The sequence below is a fragment of the Raphanus sativus genome, chromosome 1 (genome assembly GCF_000801105.2).
Source record: "Raphanus sativus cultivar WK10039 chromosome 1, ASM80110v3, whole genome shotgun sequence".
NCBI lineage: Eukaryota > Viridiplantae > Streptophyta > Magnoliopsida > Brassicales > Brassicaceae > Raphanus > Raphanus sativus.
In genome coordinates this window covers 4,861,471-4,879,802 of record NC_079511.1, presented here as the reverse complement: position 1 = coordinate 4,879,802, position 18,332 = coordinate 4,861,471, and the positions used below count along the sequence as shown (strand labels likewise).

The 18,332-nt window shown below is 39.1% G+C and overlaps 4 protein-coding genes across 5 annotated transcripts; 2 read left to right on the top strand and 2 right to left on the bottom strand.

The window, feature by feature from the left end:
- Nucleotides 1–3,038: 3,038 nt before the first annotated feature.
- LOC130497592 (uncharacterized) lies at nt 3,039–4,422 on the bottom strand. The gene is made up of 2 exons (XM_056990614.1): nt 3,663–4,422; nt 3,039–3,578 (listed from the first exon to the last, which is right to left on the bottom strand). Exons 1-2 carry the CDS (start codon nt 3,979–3,981, stop codon nt 3,079–3,081), a joined length of 819 nt encoding a protein of 272 aa, XP_056846594.1. The 5' UTR covers nt 3,982–4,422; the 3' UTR covers nt 3,039–3,078.
- Nucleotides 4,423–6,763: 2,341 nt separating this feature from the next.
- On the top strand, nt 6,764–9,920 carry LOC108860874 (sugar transport protein 1). Its single transcript, XM_018634728.2, has 4 exons — nt 6,764–7,019; nt 7,307–7,629; nt 8,295–8,924; nt 9,294–9,920. The coding sequence occupies exons 1-4, from the start codon at nt 6,887–6,889 to the stop codon at nt 9,780–9,782; spliced, it is 1,575 nt and encodes a 524-aa protein (XP_018490230.1). The 5' UTR covers nt 6,764–6,886; the 3' UTR covers nt 9,783–9,920.
- An 82-nt stretch (nt 9,921–10,002) lies between these two features.
- Nucleotides 10,003–16,669, bottom strand: LOC130510195 (MLO-like protein 2). 2 transcript variants are annotated; one of them, XM_057006606.1, is made up of 14 exons: nt 13,083–16,664; nt 12,700–12,757; nt 12,339–12,607; nt 12,133–12,249; nt 11,977–12,037; nt 11,742–11,905; nt 11,535–11,629; nt 11,391–11,440; nt 11,258–11,298; nt 11,002–11,175; nt 10,888–10,923; nt 10,723–10,790; nt 10,584–10,644; nt 10,003–10,489 (listed from the first exon to the last, which is right to left on the bottom strand). In XM_057006606.1, the coding sequence occupies exons 1-14, from the start codon at nt 13,203–13,205 to the stop codon at nt 10,088–10,090; spliced, it is 1,719 nt and encodes a 572-aa protein (XP_056862586.1). In that variant the 5' UTR covers nt 13,206–16,664; the 3' UTR covers nt 10,003–10,087. The 2 variants fall into 2 exon arrangements, with proteins under 2 accessions (XP_056862586.1, XP_056862581.1); XM_057006601.1 differs by having other exon boundaries at nt 10,888–11,175; nt 13,083–16,669.
- On the top strand, nt 14,082–15,533 carry LOC130495836 (uncharacterized). Its single transcript, XM_056987375.1, has one exon. It carries the CDS (start codon nt 14,082–14,084, stop codon nt 15,531–15,533), a length of 1,452 nt encoding a protein of 483 aa, XP_056843355.1.
- Nucleotides 16,670–18,332: the final 1,663 nt, after the last annotated feature.

Below are 18,332 nucleotides of genomic sequence, written 5' to 3'. Positions count from 1 at the left end.
AGATGTAGCTGGCGTCAGGAAAAAGACGGAGTCCAGAGCGTCCACCTCTCTACTTTGCGAAACATATCACCAAGAATCCTCAATAATAAAAACTCACCATAAATGCAAAGGAACTGCATCATGGTTCCCTGAAATATAGTTTGGAATTTATCAGAACTAATTAAGTTTTTTTTTAAAAAAAATTATCAGTATCGACACTACCAAACACGAAATCAAACACAATACTAAACAACAGGTTCACAGGAACATAATACCAGTGTTAACAATTATGATACAGATCACCGACAATAATAAATCAGACCAAGTAAGTTATTTGTTTAAGAAAAAATAACACAAAAAGAAAAGAAAAAGTTATCAGTATTTGACTCTATCAAACAGGAAATCAAACTCTTACTAAACGATAGGGTCTGGTTCAACGGAACACAATACTAGTGATGATAATCACGATACAGTTCGCCGACAACAATAAATCAAAATCAGACCAAATAATTTTTTTTTAAGAAAACACACACAAACAGAAAAAAAAAAAACTTAATAACACGGAAGTTAACAGTACGATTCAGAGGAGAGATCTGTGGATATTTATACCGATTACACCGACGAACAGATCAGCGGAAGGTCTTGTAATAATATCACGATTTAAGACGATTCAAGACGAATACATCAAAATGCCCAATGTTATGGAATGTGGATAGTTTCGTCGCCAATCAAAGAGGAGCGAAGACGACGAAGCGGCGAACAAAATCTGATTAGGATTTCGATACCAACCGTGTGGTTGGTGGGCCTCGCATACAGAACGCGAGTCGAAGCCCAAACGAATATCCATGCGAAACACAAATAATCAAGACGCCGCATTTCATTAACTCTTGCCACGTGTCGGCTTTAGAAAGCGCGAGTTTCCAGGCTGGATGCTGACGTGGCATGCCCAGAAGTGATTAAACTGTACTTTATATAAATAGAGATCAGAACAACAAAAAGACAAGAAGTTTTGCAAGTTTAGTTTTATTATATCGAAATTTCTTCCTTAGCGGATCATTATGATTCTTGGTTAGTCTTCATTGCCAATTGGTTAGTTTTCACGACATTTCTATGAATAAGTCATTACTTCATTTCTTTATGAATCTCCACAAGTCAACAACTAGTTATTACTAGTTACTTAGTTAGTACCAAAATTTCCCAACTGTTTTCTTTGATTGCATATATTATATCTGTGTGTGTGTATGATGTACGCATTATTTCTCCCCCTTATCATACTAACTAAGATTTTTCTTCTAAAATAATTAGTAGCATTATGAATAAAAGTCAAAAGTCAATGGAAGGAGAGACCAGCTAGGTCTTGCTGTTAAATTGCTTTGATGGCACCATTAATTTCAGCCGTTCGGCACGCATGAACATGATTCGTCCGTCAACGCTTTTATATTTTAATTTCAAGTATAATTCTATTCAAGTGATTCTATTAACACAAGCAATTTCAAAGTGAAGTCACTTTCAATGGAAGTTGAAATGTGGGGATGATATGATAGTTACATTCGTATGAACGTGGAAAGTATACGGGTTATGCTATACTTCACAAAATATTTTTTTTCTTTTCATTTGCAAATTTGTCTGTTAGCAGATCAGAATATTTGCCTTGAAGGTTTGTTGTATTGACGTTTGAATATATAATACAATCAGTTACTATGTTCTAGGGATATTCCCTTTGGCTAACAAGATTATTTATGACTCGGTATCAAACTGATCTTATCAGCTTATATTATTATCAACTCATTTGGAAAAAAACTCATTTGATGATTGATGGTGCAGGTAACTAATAGCCTAAGAAAGAGATGCCAAAACCGGCATGCATTTCATACCAAAAAAAAAACCGGCATGCATGGAAACTTCGCTTGCTTTCTCTTTTGTTGTCGACATTTTTTGCATTCGTCTCATATATATAGTCGACCAAAGAATCTTCCAGCTTGGAAAATTGACAGTGTGAATCTGTCACGTATATAGAACACTTCGGATCAGATGTCTGCGAATGTAGTATAGACACCCGAGTTGAAACATACGTCTAGATTTGATTCTCGGTATACAGAAGTCTAGTTTAACCAAAAAGATATATAGACTTCAGATGTTTATAGTTATAAATCCATGAACTTTATTGTATCAAACTGATTATATTCATTTCGTCTAGGGGTGGGCAAAAAAAGCTGGAACCAAAGTACCAAACCCAATAGATCCGAAAAACTGAACCGAATCGAATCTATGAATTACTCAATTGGGTATTGAATTTTATATCCGAATGACCAAAACCGAATTCATACTGAACCGAGGACCAAATAATATCGGTATAGAACCAGATAAAAACCTTTATACACTTACCTCGTACATTTATATCTTTATATGATTGTTTTTTTTATTAACACTTAATTTATACGAGAATCTTGTGTTTTTGGATATTTTTTCTCACCGTTTCAATTTTAATATATGAATGACGAAATCATTTGAATGTTATTTGGTATTGGTTTTCATTTATTTGTACGTACATCAGATTACTTTAGGACCAAATCTGATTGGAACTGTTTTTCGGATTATAATATGATTACTAAATTTTAGGAACCAAAAGAACTGAGAACTGAAAAACCGATCCGATCTGATCCAAAATTTTCACTATTTTTTAATGGTTACTAAATTTCAAAAACTGGAAAACCCGAAAACCGGAAAACAACCCGAACCAATTCGAAGAACAGAACGCCCACCCTTAATTTGGTCGTTGTGTTGAGATTAGCCCTTGATTCGGTGCAAGTGTGGAAGGGAGTTTCGTCGACTTTTCATAGGTTAAACGTCGATAGACGATAGATAGTTTAGTGTTTGATGTCAAGCAGCGATGAGACCAACAAGTCTTTGAGAGTAATCCTTGTGTGGAATTTGGCTTTTGTGAAACCAACAAAACACAATGGGCGCCACTCGCAGTTGTGACCATCATTTCTTTAGTTGACATTGACTTCCTTTTTTTGTTTTCTTATTTTTCTCCTATACTTTTTTTGTTGGTTAGATTTCTTTCTTTTTTTTTTGAAACACCGCTTTCATTAAAACTTAAACATTCGGGCTACACTTTGAAGAAGAAGTAATCATGGCTCCACTAACAGTACAAAGCGACAACAATATAACATAAAAGATAAAAGTAGAGAAACCTCTTGGATAAATTGACAGCGAATTCTGAGTAAGACTCGAATGCGTCGAAGTAAAGTTCACGGCAAAGCCGGAAAGTTGAAACTTAGTCACTTTGAATCGTGACGTTGATAGACAATCCACACCTCGGAATATCGTCGAAACGAAATCCGTTGCATCTTCAGGCCCCGTACAGACCGCTCCACAAGATAACAAAACGGTTAGAGATTTTGACAACTTCATCTGCTTTGTAGCAGGAGGGACGACTCTTCTCATGGAGAAGGTCTTAGATGGTGGTACTGGTGAATCCACTGGCACCCACAAAAATAAAGATCGCTTCTGAATCGAAGGATATAACGTTGCGTTCACAATAGTTTGGATCAAAGGTTCGGTGAATCCATCGAGACTCATTGAAAAACTATTAACTATAACCAAAAGCAAAAGATAACTTCTGGGCTTGGACCTCATCTTCAAATTAATATTTTGAAAGATAGAGAAAGGACTGACACCTTTTGAAAATGACTTGGGCCTGGCCCATATAGAGGAAGTGGAAGGGCTGATGTCAGCATCACGTTCAACGGATCTGAGCTTGCGCAGTGTGCGTGCGGCGGAATTAGGGCACACCTCGTCGGCGGGATGAAGGGTGGTGGCGCAAGATGGAGGAGAGGGGGCTGTGAAGATCGAAAAGTTAGGGATTAAGCAGCAACCGGAAAGAGATACGGAATCCCGTTTGTAACATGAAGTTGAAGAGCTGCGGTGGCTTGAGGCGTTCTTAAAGTCTGAGATTTGAGCTTTATCTGAGAGTAGCTCAGTTCCAAAGAAATCCATGGGACTCTTCTCAGATCTAAAGCACAGTGGAAGGTTAAACTCAGTGAAGGGAAGGAGGTGAAGTGAGGCGCCATTTGTGCAAGCAGAGCGAGTTGCAGGTCTGTTGCAGAGAGAGGGCCATCCCTTCCGTGGGTCGAGGTGGGGAGAGGTGGTATTTGTACCGCGTTTCCAGGAGTCCCCGGTGAAGGATGCAGGTCCGGTGGTCTCCAAAACCCGAGCAAAGACCACGAAGGTCTTCTCTAGTTTTGAAATTTCCAGATCCAGAATAAATGATTGAGTAAAGGCAGAATAAATGATAGAACGAGAGCTTTGACTTGTAGCAATAGAAACAATGAGCAAGATTGAGTAGAGGCGACGCCGGCGAGCTCTCGCTCTACCGGCGTCGAAGAAACACGACTGTCTTGGTAAGCGCGTCAGAGAGAGAAATGGGGGTTTCTCATATTTGGTCGGTTGGTTAGATTTCTTTCTTAATTATTATTTTTATATGTACAAAAGATTAGTTTTCATTGAAGTTTCTTCCTGATTAAATTTCTTAGGAACATTTGATATGGTATTCATTAAAACATAAGTGAGTTTCAAATGACGATACTTAAAATTTAAAACCCTCAAATAACTTAATACCCTTTCCATAAATTAATTATTGCCTTCAACTGGATATACCGTTTTTGAAATGAAAATATAACTGATATGTTCTTCTTCGGGCTTATTTGCCAAATAACCAAAAAAATAGAAATTAGATATGCAGAGAAAGATAAGAAGAGAAAATAGGAGAAAATGAGATATTTTGGTTGGTTATTGAATTTATGTTTTTGTATGGTTAGTATGTCTAGTTTACTTTCTTTTTGGAGGATTTTTTTTAAAAATGCTGTTTATTTTTTTTCTTGAAACTATTTTATTTTGTGAAACGCTAACCAATTTATAAGTTTAACCCCATTATCCCATTAACCCTAACATTCATTTAAACATAATTCAGTTAATTTCTGTATAGGTCTTCTTTTGAAAAAAAAACTTTTATATTCCCTTGACAAAATCCACGGGACCATCGGTTTCACTCTTTTGTTTTACAAATTTAGTTTCTATACATTGAAATATTTTGTCTTTGTCACGCATCACTACGACGTATAATACGTTCCTTTCATAATCGTTGTTCCAGCAATTATCATAGATGTTAATTTCAAGATATTTGACAAATATGTAACTTGAAAACCTCGCCGTGAGTTTGGTTAGGAATGAAGAAAGACCGTATGGACTATAAGCAAATCTTAGTCCACACAACGCAGAAGTGCCGCGAATCTGGGAAAGAACGAGCCCAGCTTTTTCAAATTACCTTTAACTCCCTTTTGTTTTAAAATAATCACTTTATTCCCCCTTTACTTATTTTCTCCAAATTTGCTCTCCCGCGTCAAACAAGATCCCACTTTACGTCACGGATTTGTATATGTGAACGTTAGAAAGAACTTTCAAATAAAACATATGGATAAGCATGCCACGTAATGTAAGTAATGCTTATTGTTGTGCTGTTTCTTGAAAAACCCAGATTATTTAGTTGTTGAAAACGATAACTATTTGTGAATTCGAACTTTATATCTGTAAAGAAAATTTTGAAGTCACGTTATGAGAAAAATACCATGTTGCATCACATGAACAAATTAATTCTAAGAACATTATCCAAAACAAATTTAATGTTATCCAATAGATAAAGAAAATTAGTTGGACCGTCGAATGAAATATGATCCTTGCTGATTAGTATATGACGTGTGCGATTAATTTGCCACCATTCCACCGACCTAAAGTCTTCTTTTGGGTAAAGTTTAATGTACTATGATAGCTTGTGATACACAATTTATTAACGTTAGGGTTATCTGGTTTAAAAGTATTTGTCTAAAAGGAAAATTTGATAGTGAATATTTTTTTTTGTCAAAGAATTTGATAGTGAATATTTCCACGAATATTAGCACGTATGAAACTAGTATTAGTCAAAATATGGGTACAAAGTACTGTAGATAACAATAGCTCAGAGTACTATGGTGGATTTGTTACACAAAAACTTGGATATGGACGGTTCAGTATTATGCTTGTCCTGCGTCATAGGTATATAAATGTTTTTACTCGCAATCTAAATATTTATCCACGTCTTACCCACAGGCCACAGGGATGTAAAAAAGACCATCAAGTGAATTTAGAGCCGTTGAACCATCAAGTGGGTCTTAAAAAGTTAGAATTGCATTTGATTTTACACTTTGACTGTCAGACGATGTTATTCACACATGCGCATTGCATAATTTAGATGTGGCCAACCCACTTTTCTTTTACCAGATTGATTTGTCAGTTTTTTGGCTGTATTAAATTTCTTCTGATAGTTCCTTCAAATTTAGATAGTTCCTTCTCACTTTGAATATTCAAATTTACTGAAACCAATTCTGAAACGGTATCATTATTCTAGTTCACTATTCACTAAGCCATTAGTATAAGAAAATATCCTATCATAAATATGACTACCAAGCTACTAACGTTTGTGAAAAGTCTACATGCTCTTGAAGTCAATATATACATGACGCATGCAGTTAATAACATGTTCACACACATAGCGGTCACCAAATTGCTCGAAGTCATGAAACAGAGAGACATTATTGCATTATCATATGATGTGGATAATTAGTAAAACATTATTTGTGAGGAAAAATCAAAATTATCATGGATTCACAGCTAATAAAATACGGAGAGACAGCTCAACCACTTTCCCCCTTCTCTTCCCCACAGTCTATATATATGACTCTAATAAGTAATCTCTGATCTCTCCATCAACACGTCCACTCCACTTTTGTTTGCAAAGAAAAAAAGAAAAACATCTTAGCAAAAAGAGGTCATAAAAGATAATTAATTACTGTAGAGATCTCTTTAGAAAATGGCTGGCGGTGGATTCGTTGTCGGAGATGGCCAAAAGGCTTATCCCGGCAGACTCACTCCCTTTGTTCTTTTCACTTGCGTCGTCGCTGCAATGGGTGGTCTCATCTTTGGATACGATATCGGAATCTCTGGTAAGTTCTCTAATTATTTCTCAGCTTTTACATTTCCACACCACGTATACCTATGTAGTCTCAAGTTCTCAACACCACCAAGTTTGAAATTATTGATGGTTATTCCATAGAGAAATATTAACAATATATTGCATCTTGTGTTTCTCTTCATTCATTAATACCACATGATTCAAAAATACAGCATCATCAACAGTAACATACAAATTTGTCAAATTTACAAAACAACCCCACATGTTTCTATAGTTTCATGTAAACCCTGTCTGATCATACTTTCTTTGGAACTACAGGTGGCGTGACGTCGATGCCGTCTTTCCTCCGACGTTTCTTCCCGTCGGTTTACCGTAAACAGCAAGAAGATGCGACAACAAATCAGTACTGTCAATACGATAGTCCAACTCTTACGCTGTTCACTTCATCGCTGTATTTAGCGGCGCTCATTTCGTCGCTGGTGGCTTCCACCGTGACGAGGAAGTTCGGACGGAGGCTCTCGATGCTCTTTGGTGGCATACTCTTTTGCGCCGGAGCCCTTGTCAATGGCTTTGCTAAGCGCGTGTGGATGCTCATCGTCGGCCGTATCTTGCTCGGTTTTGGTATCGGTTTCGCTAATCAGGTCAGTCACAAAGAGCAATAATTTTTCTTCTTCTTTTCACACGTATACATCACGAGTAAGAAAAAGTCAAATTAAATACGTGTTATTTTATAAAAATTTTATGAATTTTAATTATATTTATTTCGCTATAAATGTGCCTTGGTTTTTGAAAAAAGTTATGGACCAACCACTTTCATTGAACATAATCATCAATTAGTTAGGTCAAGTTGACATTATTAGTTTTCTCTTGCTTTTACTATCAGTTTACAACGACGATAATTATTTTCCACATTATACTATATGATATAACAATTATTTAATTTCTGATTGATTTGTTTTCGGCTGAATATCCAAAACTGCACATGGTCTGTTCTTGTTAACCCGTGATGTCTCTTTCTCTTTACTTTCGATGATTTTATTAGTTAATATATTGTTTCTGATGTCATATCGTATTTATCTTTTTGATACGTATCTTTAGTTACAAAAGGTCATATTCGGACCGTATCTACTTGTAGTTAAACAGAATGACGTAATTGACCCTCTTTAAACCCCGTATTTTCTATTTCATGCCGTTCTTGATTCCAAACGATTTGAATCTTCAACTTTAGAAGCACTAATCACGTAAATAACCATGTTTAATGACGTGAGTCACGTGACTTACCATGTTTTTATGTCTCTATTTACAGTCTGTGCCACTATACCTATCCGAAATGGCTCCATACAAATATAGAGGAGCTCTAAACATCGGCTTCCAGCTTTCAATCACAATCGGAATCCTCGTAGCCGAAGTGCTCAACTATTTCTTTGCCAAGATCAAAGGCGGCTGGGGATGGAGGCTCAGTCTCGGCGGTGCGGTGGTCCCTGCCCTGATCATAACACTCGGCTCCCTTGTCCTTCCCGACACTCCAAATTCAATGATCGAGCGAGGTAAGCACGAGGAGGCCAAAACCAAGCTCAGACGTATCCGTGGCGTCGATGACGTCAGCCAAGAGTTTGACGATTTAGTCGAAGCTAGTAAAGAGTCTCAGTCGATAGATAACCCATGGACTAACCTCCTCCGCCGTAAATACCGGCCGCATCTCACCATGGCCATTATGATTCCTTTCTTTCAGCAGCTCACCGGGATCAATGTGATTATGTTTTACGCTCCTGTTTTGTTCAACACCATTGGTTTCACGAACGACGCTTCTCTCATGTCTGCCGTGGTCACTGGCTCGGTCAACGTCGCCGCTACTGTTGTGTCGATCTACGGTGTTGACAGGTGGGGACGTAGGTTTCTCTTTCTTGAAGGTGGTACACAAATGCTTATATGCCAGGTAAGGAAACACATTCTCGACTTTTTTTTTTTTTTTGAAGATTATGTAAGGATTCTTTATAACATTCTCGACTTATCATATGAAAAGTTAAACTGAATGTAGATCCGCCTTAGAATTCTAAAGTTCGATATAATGATATACGAACTTATACTTGATGTATATTCTAACGTATATGTGCATAGAGATTGATTTTTCATTTGGTATGAACATTGATATATATGCTGACGTAGATGTCTATTTTCATTAGTTATAAACGTTTATATCTTATAATTTAGACCTGATGTATATAGTTTTCGAAATCTATTTCCATTAGTATATATCAATTAAACTAATGAAAATATGTCGTTTGTTTTCTTCTTGTGACTATAGGCTGTGGTTGCTGCATGCATAGGGGCCAAGTTTGGGGTAGACGGGACCCCTGGTGAGCTACCAAAGTGGTACGCTATAGTGGTCGTAACTTTTATATGCATCTATGTGGCCGGTTTCGCATGGTCATGGGGTCCGCTAGGGTGGTTAGTACCTAGTGAGATCTTCCCCTTGGAGATAAGGTCGGCCGCGCAGAGTATCACGGTGTCCGTGAACATGATCTTCACTTTCATAATCGCTCAGATCTTCTTGACGATGCTTTGTCATTTGAAGTTTGGGTTGTTCCTTGTGTTCGCCTTTTTCGTGGTGGTGATGTCGATTTTCGTCTACATATTCTTGCCAGAGACGAAAGGGATTCCGATTGAGGAAATGGGACAAGTGTGGAGGTCACACTGGTATTGGTCAAGGTTCGTGGAGGATGGTGATTATGGGTATGGGAATGGGCTTCAGATGGAGAAGAGCAGCAGCAACCAAGGAACTAAACATGTTTAGTTTGTTTTAAATGAGAGGATGTTTTAAGGAAAAAAAAAAGATTTGTAACTTCTAATTTCGGTAAAGAAAACAAAGTGTATTCATCTAGATATATTTATGTTTATATAATTCAGTACCACATGGTGGAGAAATTATGCATATGATTCTTTTTTTATATATCTTCAGCGTTTTTTTACTTTATTTGTTGTTAAATTCTCTATAACTCGAGAAACTTGGCCAGTGAATGTAATCATCTATCTTTATAGATGGTGCAGGTCTCGTACAATACATGTAATAATGTATAACATATGTAAATCAAGAATCATCTACCTCTTAAAGGAAAAATCTCTTGAGCTTTTGGTAGTCCGTATATGAGGAAGTTCAACGGAAGCAAGAACAGGTTCCTTTTCTGAGCTTTCGTGCGCAAGAGAATGATGTGTGGAAGGTCCAGCTTCTTGGCGTTGAGACTCAGGATCCCAAAACTGGTGGTGGTCATGACGATCAGAGTATCTAGGAGAAGGAGAGCTCGGGAAAGTCTCAACGCTTCGGTTATTAAGAATATGTATCGGAGATGAGGCGTGAGTTGGTGTAGTTGGACGGCTAGTGTAAGGTGTGTTTGATTCAGTGTGTTTCCCGTGTTTTGTGTGCTTCTTTGCTGTGTGATGCCATGTCTTTATCGCTGTGGCTACTCTTTCGTTGAACACAGTTGGCCTCATCGTAGAACCCATCTACAAACGTTTCATCAAACACAGTGTCAGAAAAGAAACTAAGATCATATCAAAAGAATTTCTGTATTGCAATGCAAAATTTGTTGAGTAGTACCTGAGTGACAAGAGCATAGAGTGGAAGAGTCACATAGCTGCAAAGTATCTGTACAACAACTCTGCAAGTTTGTGACATTGTCAGTTAAAATACGTTTTTTTTCCCGCGTATACAACAGTCAAAGGTAACGTTAGCTTACCCAACTACAATTCTAATGACCACATCTGCATCGCTTTCATAGAAACAATTCTTGAGAGTGAATTCATACTAAACATACCAAAAGTTCACGATATAACAATTAGTATGGCTCCATAATAGCTATGTTTGTGTGAATAATGTGAAAACTGGATCATCGCTTGCTTACCGTACTCCAGGCAAAGAAGGCAAGCTGAAATGCATTCTGCAAAAGTGAAGGCAAGTTTGTTATATCGTGCCGTTGGGAGTAATAAACCGAGCGGTTAAGGATATTGAACCGTACCGTGAAAAGAACCAAGTGGATAAGGAAAAGGATGAACCGAGGGCGGCCAAACCAGAAGAGATCATCACCGGGTTGAACCACAGGGGCACCTCTCACCACATCACCTTTCTCTTGGATTCTTAGACACAATTTGGTTATAATGACTTGAAGCTTTGTTCCAACTATTAGAATCACCTGCAAGATTTACATTCATTCTCTGAAAACCAAAAGGACAAAAGTGAGCAAATGTTTAATACTTTTCTTTTGTTGTACTTACGGCTAGTGGAATGAATGGTAACCAGAGGTAAGAATGCAATCCTGTTTGAAATGATAACCGATGTTAGTTTTGTTGCATATATTAATGCGTTAATATTGTGTGTTTATTTTGCGTGGTAAGCAATGAGCGTTACCGTTTGTGTTGGTCAAGAGGAATAGCACAGCGATAAACCAGATAATAGGACTGCATAACATTAGCAAAGATGTCAGACAAATCTTCCAAGTTGGATTGTTCTCAGATTATAAAAAAAAATGAAAGTCATTAAGTAGCTCCAAACCTGATTTCGACTACAGTTTTGAAGTCTTCTTCTACTGTTTTCTGAATATACTTGCGGAAATCGAATGTCCTTTCACTCCCTGGAGCCAAATGTGCCTGAAAAAAAAGAGTAGGTTAGATCATTTTCTCCAGGGTTAGAGTAGTACTTGTTATACTAATTACAGTAGATAAAACAAAACAAAATATCAGACTATATAAGGTTCCCTACCATGATGAAACCATGCCGCAAAGCCATGTAATCAACTTTGGTGACGGATCCAAAGAACTGTCTGAAAAAACACACAGTCCATAGCGTGACCCTCGTCTTGCTCCAGAAATTGAGATGTCTTCTCCCGAAAGATGTGTCTCTGGCAAACCTAAACCTCTCAGGATCTACAATAACAAGAATGCATTCCACCGTCAAATTTCCTGTTTAGGTTTTAAGTAATAATATACATATATACCGTTGGAATAGTGATATTCTATTGTCTTGGTCTCATTTTCCCAGTGCTTCCACCTCCTCGTCTACAATACTCAAGAAAACCAAAATCAAATCTTGTTGCAAACAAGTCTTTCTTGACTCTCAAGCCACTTTAGAGTTCACAAGAAAAAAAGGTTACCTTGGTCTTTCCGAGAGCATAAGTAACAATGCAGTAGATAACATGAACCACGGCGAGGATGAAGATGAATATATGAAGCTGGTGGATACCATAAGCAGATACAAAAGCCACTTTCCCCTGAGATAATCCGTCAATCACAAATCATACTTTAGAGGAGTAGAGAGTGGTTTTTATATAAATAGATATACTGGGAGATTCATAGTTACCTTCTCAGCGCATTTGTCATAACCTTTGGTGGCTAAACTTCGTCTATGAATGTAAGACTCGGCTAACTCAAGGAGAAGTCTTCTATGACCGGATTTGTCTTCATCATCGTCTTTTGGTTTAGCGGTATCTTTGTTGCCGTATTTTCTAGCTTCATCAGCGGCGCTGCAAGGGTGCATTGATGATGCGAGGCTTTGGGAGACGCAGATATTTGAGATTGGTGTTTGTCCGATTGTTAGGAGTAGTGATATGAATCCCATAAGCATAAGCTCTGAATTGACCAAAGAGGCAAGTAAGAAGCTTGTTAATGGGTGAAGTTAGGTAGCAAAAGATGTTTTTTTCTTTCTTTGCTATTAATTTTACCTGCTTTGATCTTTTCAAGAGCTTCATAAAGAGCCTTCTTGTGCTTCTTTTTGAACCACTACCATTTAAAACAAACAAAGAACATATTTAGTCATAAGAGAAGAAGAATTAAGCAGAGCAGGAACAGAGTGACAACGCAGAAACAGAGTAGGAAGCAGAATTAAGAAAGAAAAAAAACAGGGTACAAAGAGATAAGAAAAGCATAAATGAGCAAGAAAACGATCTCAACAACAAAAATAAAAAAAAAAAAAAAAAATAATGTCGAAAAAACAAAGAAAAAGAAAGCTAAACAAAAGAAGAAACAGAGCAAGAGCGCTAAACAGGGGAATCTTGACATATAATGGAATCATGAAAGACGATTAGGAAGAATCAAAGGGACTTACGGTTCCAATTTTGTGAATGGAATGTTCAAGGACAATTGAAATGAGTAGTAAAACGAAGCAAACCACAGCGACTGCCCACGTAGAGGTCTGCTCTAAATTCCTCTCTTTTACCTGATTCGTCATTAGAGCTTGATTGTAAAAAAACACAGTGAGAGAGAGAGTGAAGACACGGAGAGTTTCGTGTTCTTCTTTATGTTTAGCTAACAGTTTTTTTTCTTAATTAGTAGGCTAAGCAAGTTTACAAAACCAAAGTTATGTCATGATCATATAAGGAAGGAGGACGTAGATGAAGATAATAAGACCCGCGATGAGTGACTATAAATTAAAGGTTTATTTGGCTGTCTTTTTCTGAATGGTGCTTTCAACATTCTACTGTTGTTCTGCATTTGCAGACAGACTTCTCAATAATTCACCGTGTTGTTTTGTGCTTTTTGGACTGCATTTTTCTTAAATTTATCATGTTTCATATGGCCTTCTTTGTCAAATCATGTTATCTTTTCATTTCACTTCACTTTTCAAGTTTTTGTTGGCAAATAGACGACTAGAACAAATTCAAGAACCAGTTTGGTAAAATTATTCGTTGGGTTGTTATACGTTTAACTATAAAATGAGGAAAATAAAATTACGTGAGGCAAGATTACTTAAAATTTATTTTGATTTGTCAGTCATTTAGTTTTGCTCTATTTTTTATATGTTTGGTTGTGTTATTAATTTTCTTCTATTTTGGTTGTGTATATGATAATGGAACTCTACTAAAGCTATATATCAAATGGCCACTTGAGATTTATATAAGTTATGATACTATTTACTATAACGTGAGCACGCTGGAAAGCTCGCACACTTTTACTTTTGTCTTTCTTTTTATTCTACCTATTCTCAAAAAGACAAGTTAAAGTTTGGTGTTCATCAGATCTGCAGTGAGTTCCAGTTCCCTTTTCTGAGATCTAAGCTTCTGTTAAGACGAGTTTGTGTTGATTGTTGCTCAACGGTGGTGCTACGATGTCGGTGGCTATGGATCGAGCCTTAATGGCTCTGTCTTTGGACGAGGATGACAAACCTTTCGAGATGCCGGACCAACCGGGTTTCTGTTCGAATGAAAAGAATCTTCTAAGCATTGTGGGTAGAGTTCTGAACCCAGAATGTCAGAGAATGTCTTCCTTAATCTGGAGGATGCCTAGGAAGTGGCAAAAGGAAGGCAGGTGTAGGGGAGTTGCTCTCTCGGAGGAACGTTTTCAGTTCTTCTTTGACTCGGAGCATGACTTGGTGGATGTGCTGGAGAAAGGCGTTCATACTTTTAATGAGTGGGTCATTGTGATTGCGCGTTGGGTTGAAGAACCGCCTGATGACTATCTTCAGTTTATTCCTCTCTGGGTACAAATCAGCCAAATCCCCATAAACTACTATACGGAGGAGGCGCTAATGGCGTTGGCTGATATGATTGGTGAAGTTAAGGTGTTGGTTTTTGACCCCTCGAAACCACAGTCTCAACCTTTTATTCGTGCTCAGGTAAGGTTTAATGTGGCGAATCCCCTCAGACCGGCGAAGGTGGTGACAGCTAAAGGAGGTAAATCGTGGACCATCAAGTTCGACTATGAAAGAATCCAGAAGCGTTGCTTTACCTGTCAAAGATTGAATCATGAGCAGAGGATCTGTCCTCTCGAAGTGAAGAAGCGTAAAGAGGTGGCTTTGGCGCGGCGTCAAGCAATAGAGAAAGAACTTGAGCACAGATCAGTGGTACTGAGTGAAGGTGATCCTCTCTTTGGAGTTCTTAGAGAAGACCAAGTGGGGATTAACCTCTCTACTGGCAGACCGAAGATCGCTAAGGAGGTGATGGATGAGATGAGGCAGTACCTGAGTTTATCAACTGCTGAAGACAGAGTTATCAGAGAAGAGAGAGTCAGAAAATCTGTTGCTGAAGTGGAACAAGTCCCTATGATGCAGAAAATGTTTCTGAGACTGGAAGCTCCTCCTACTATCTCAAGAGACTTAAACAAAGGAAAGGGACATGTCTTCAACTACGAAGAAGAACGCTTGAGTAGAGGTAAAGGAAGCTCTGTGTCTCCTAACTCTGAAAAATTAATGGCATCGGCTATTGGTGCTGGAATGGCGATGAGGCTGGGTCCTCCTCTGGATGCGCATTCGGGGAGCGAGGATGTGAGACTTGGGGTTAACTTTCTGCCCCTTTCTGAAGGTTCTACGGTGTTTAGCTCGGGTTTTTCGGAACATGTTGCTTCGTCCGGAACTCTAAAGAAAGTCTATAAAAGAAACCGTCCTCCAAAATCTAAAAGGAAGCAGAGGAAGTTGGTGGTTCTGGATGCTGACAAGGGAGCGGGTAAACAAATCATGAGTGGTCTGAAGAGAAAGGTAGAGACTGAAGATGGGGAACTTCCAGTCTTGGCGAGGTCAAAATCCCTGAAGGTGGTCCCAAAGGAGGGACCGTCCAATCTTTAATGAGCATAGTGAGCTGGAATTGTCGGGGCCTGGGGCGTACTCAAGACCTGACAGTTCAACGTCTGCGGGAGTTTAGGCGACTTTACTTTCCGGAGATAATTTTCTTAATGGAGACTAAAAACTGCAGAGATGTTCTAGTAGATTTAAAGGTGTGGTTGGGTTATGACAATGTATATACGGTTGACCCAGTAGGTCTTAGTGGTGGCTTGGCAGTATTTTGGAAAAGCACCATTAAGATGGATATTAAGTATGCGGATAAGAATCTGATTGACATGGAGGTTCTTTTTGGTGACTTCAGATTTTTTCTGTCTTGTGTTTATGGGGAGCCTGCTCAGGATGGAAAGAGTATAGTTTGGGAAAGACTGAGCAGATTTGGAGTTTGTAGGAAGGAACCGTGGTGTATAGTTGGTGATTTTAATGAGATCCTGAATAATGGTGAAAAGCTAGGTGGTCCTTCTAGATCGGAAGCTTCTTTTAGGCCTTTTGCTGACATGTTGGCTGCTTGCGGCATGGACGAGTTGGAGGCTTCTGGTGATAGATTTACCTGGTCGGGTATGAGGTGGAAGAAGTGGATTCAGTGTTGCCTCGATAGGGCTTTTGGGAACAAGGAATGGCTCAGGATTTTCCCTGGTTCTAATCAGAGATTTCTTGACAAACGAGGGTCTGATCATCGGCCTGTTTTAATCAATCTGCAAGCTTCTCAAGCGCGGTACAAAGGCCAATTCAGATATGATAAGAAGTTCCTTTTCTTACCCAGAGTGAAGAAGGATATCATTAACTCGTGGAGAGCAGGGAGTGGGGTTTCCTCTAACCGAAGTGTGGCTAAGAGACTGCGGGATTGCAGAGGGGTTTTAAGCCGCTGGAAGAAGTCCAAAGTCTTTAATGCGAGAGACAGAATCCACTTACTGGAACACCGCTTGGAATGGTTTGAGTCTAGGAACTACCCGTGTTATCATGCCATCAAGATCATCAAAAAAGAACTGTACAAAGCCTACAGGGAGGAGGAGTTACATTGGCAGCAGAGAAGTCGGGAAAGATGGCTCAAATATGGTGATAGGAATTCCAAGTTCTTTCATGCTTCTGTTAAATCTAACCGAGCGAGGCGTCTCCTGAGCAAGCTAAAGGACATCGATGGGGTCTATCAATGGTCTGAGGCTGCAAAAGCTCAAGTGGCTCTCGACTATTTTCTCGGCTTTGTTTAAGTCATCGAAGCCTCCCAACATTCTGAATCTCTTGCAAGGTATGGCTCCTCGGGTTACAGTGGCCATGAATGACAGATTGCTGGCGGAGGTCACTGAGGACGAAATAAGGCTGGCGGTTTTCAGTATCAATCCATCGAGCGCACCGGGTCCTGATGGCATGAATGGATTGTTTCTTTCAGCAATACTGGGAATACCATAGGCCCAAAAGTGTGTGTTGAAGTGCAGAATTTTTTCAGTAGAGGAGTGATGCCTGTTGACTGGAATTTTACTTACATCTGCCTGTTGCCAAAAATCATAGAACCGGAGGTGATGAGTGATCTCCGTCCAATCAGCTTGTGCTCAGTTCTCTACAAAATCATCTCGAAGATTATGGTCAGCAGGCTTCAACCCATTCTCCCGGAACTTATCTCAATCAATCAATCAGCTTTTGTGGCGGAGAGACTCATCAGTGATAATATTGGTGTTGCTCATGAGGCGGTTCACGCTTTGGGAGGTCATCAGTTGGTAGAAAAGGATTTCATGGTTGTCAAAACCGACATGTCCAAAGCGTATGACAGGATAGAGTGGTGCTACCTGAAGGGTCTCCTACTGGCTTTAGGCTTTGATCAGAAATGGGTCAGTTTGGTCATGGCTTGTGTTTCTTCTGTCTCTTTTGCTGTTTTAATCAATGATCAGCCTTTTGGTCTGATTAAACCGCAGAGGGGAATTCGTCAGGGTGATCCCCTATCACCTTTCCTCTTTTGTGCTATGCACTGAAGGGTTAACTCACTTGCTGAACAAAGCGGAAGAGGAGGAGCGTCTCTCTGGATTGAAGTTTACAGAGTATGGTCCGTCGATCCATCACCTCTATTTGCGGATGACAGCCTATTCATGTGCAAAGCTACGGTATTGCAAGCCTTTGAACTTCAGAGTATCTTAATGGCCTATGGAGAAGTTACTGGTCAGGTGATCAATGTACAGAAATCTGCAATCTTCCTTTGGAAGATTGGTTGACCAGGATGTAAAAAATGCCATAAGTCAGGTTTTGGGGATTTTCAAGGAAGGAGGAACCTCCAAGTATTTGGGTCTGCCTGAATGTCTAAAGGGTTCTAAAGTTGCCTGTTTTGGCTTTCTGAAGGAAAGGATCTCTGCCAGGCTCAATGCGTGGCATTTGAGGAATCTGTCCCAGGAGGTAAAGAGATTTGATTAAAGCATCAGCCTCTTCATTGCCTGTCTATGCTATGTCTTGCTATAAGATCCCTAAAGACTGTCTGCGACAAGATGGTGTCCGCTATGGCAGATTTCTGGTGGGGTTCTGATGGGCACAAGAGAAAATGCACTGGATTGCTTGGGATCGGCTGTGCCTGCCGAAAGATAGTGGGGGTTTGGGGTTCAGAAATTTCGAAGCTTTCAATCAGGCACTTTTGGCTAAGCAGGCTTTGGAAAGTTCTCACCTCTCCGCATTGCTTGCTTGCTCAACTCTTAAAGAGTAGGTATTTCCTGACTGTGATTTCTTGGAAGCTAAGTTAGGGAATCGTCCCTCGTAGTGTGGGAGAAGTCTATTGTGGGGAAGAGATTTACTAGTCAAAGGGATCCAAAAGCGGGTGGGTGATGGGAA

Excerpts from the sequence above, each read along its gene's own strand:
- LOC130497592 (XM_056990614.1), bottom strand. The coding sequence starts at position 3,981 with ATGGATTTCTTTGGAACTGAGCTACTCTCAGATAAAGCTCAAATCTCA. Across the intron at positions 3,579-3,662 it reads GCCCAAGTCATTTTCAAAAG|TTAATAGTTTTTCAATGAGT; the intron begins GTGTCAGTCCTT and ends TTTTGGTTATAG.
- LOC108860874 (XM_018634728.2), top strand. The coding sequence starts at position 6,887 with ATGGCTGGCGGTGGATTCGTTGTCGGAGATGGCCAAAAGGCTTATCCC. Across the intron at positions 7,630-8,294 it reads GTATCGGTTTCGCTAATCAG|TCTGTGCCACTATACCTATC; the intron begins GTCAGTCACAAA and ends CTCTATTTACAG. Across the intron at positions 8,925-9,293 it reads CACAAATGCTTATATGCCAG|GCTGTGGTTGCTGCATGCAT; the intron begins GTAAGGAAACAC and ends TTGTGACTATAG.
- LOC130510195 (XM_057006601.1), bottom strand. The coding sequence starts at position 13,205 with ATGACGAATCAGGTAAAAGAGAGGAATTTAGAGCAGACCTCTACGTGG. Across the intron at positions 11,906-11,976 it reads AGAATATCACTATTCCAACG|ATCCTGAGAGGTTTAGGTTT; the intron begins GTATATATGTAT and ends TTGTTATTGTAG. Across the intron at positions 10,791-10,887 it reads CCTTCTTTGCCTGGAGTACG|TATGAATTCACTCTCAAGAA; the intron begins GTAAGCAAGCGA and ends TGGTATGTTTAG.
- LOC130495836 (XM_056987375.1), top strand. The coding sequence starts at position 14,082 with ATGTCGGTGGCTATGGATCGAGCCTTAATGGCTCTGTCTTTGGACGAG.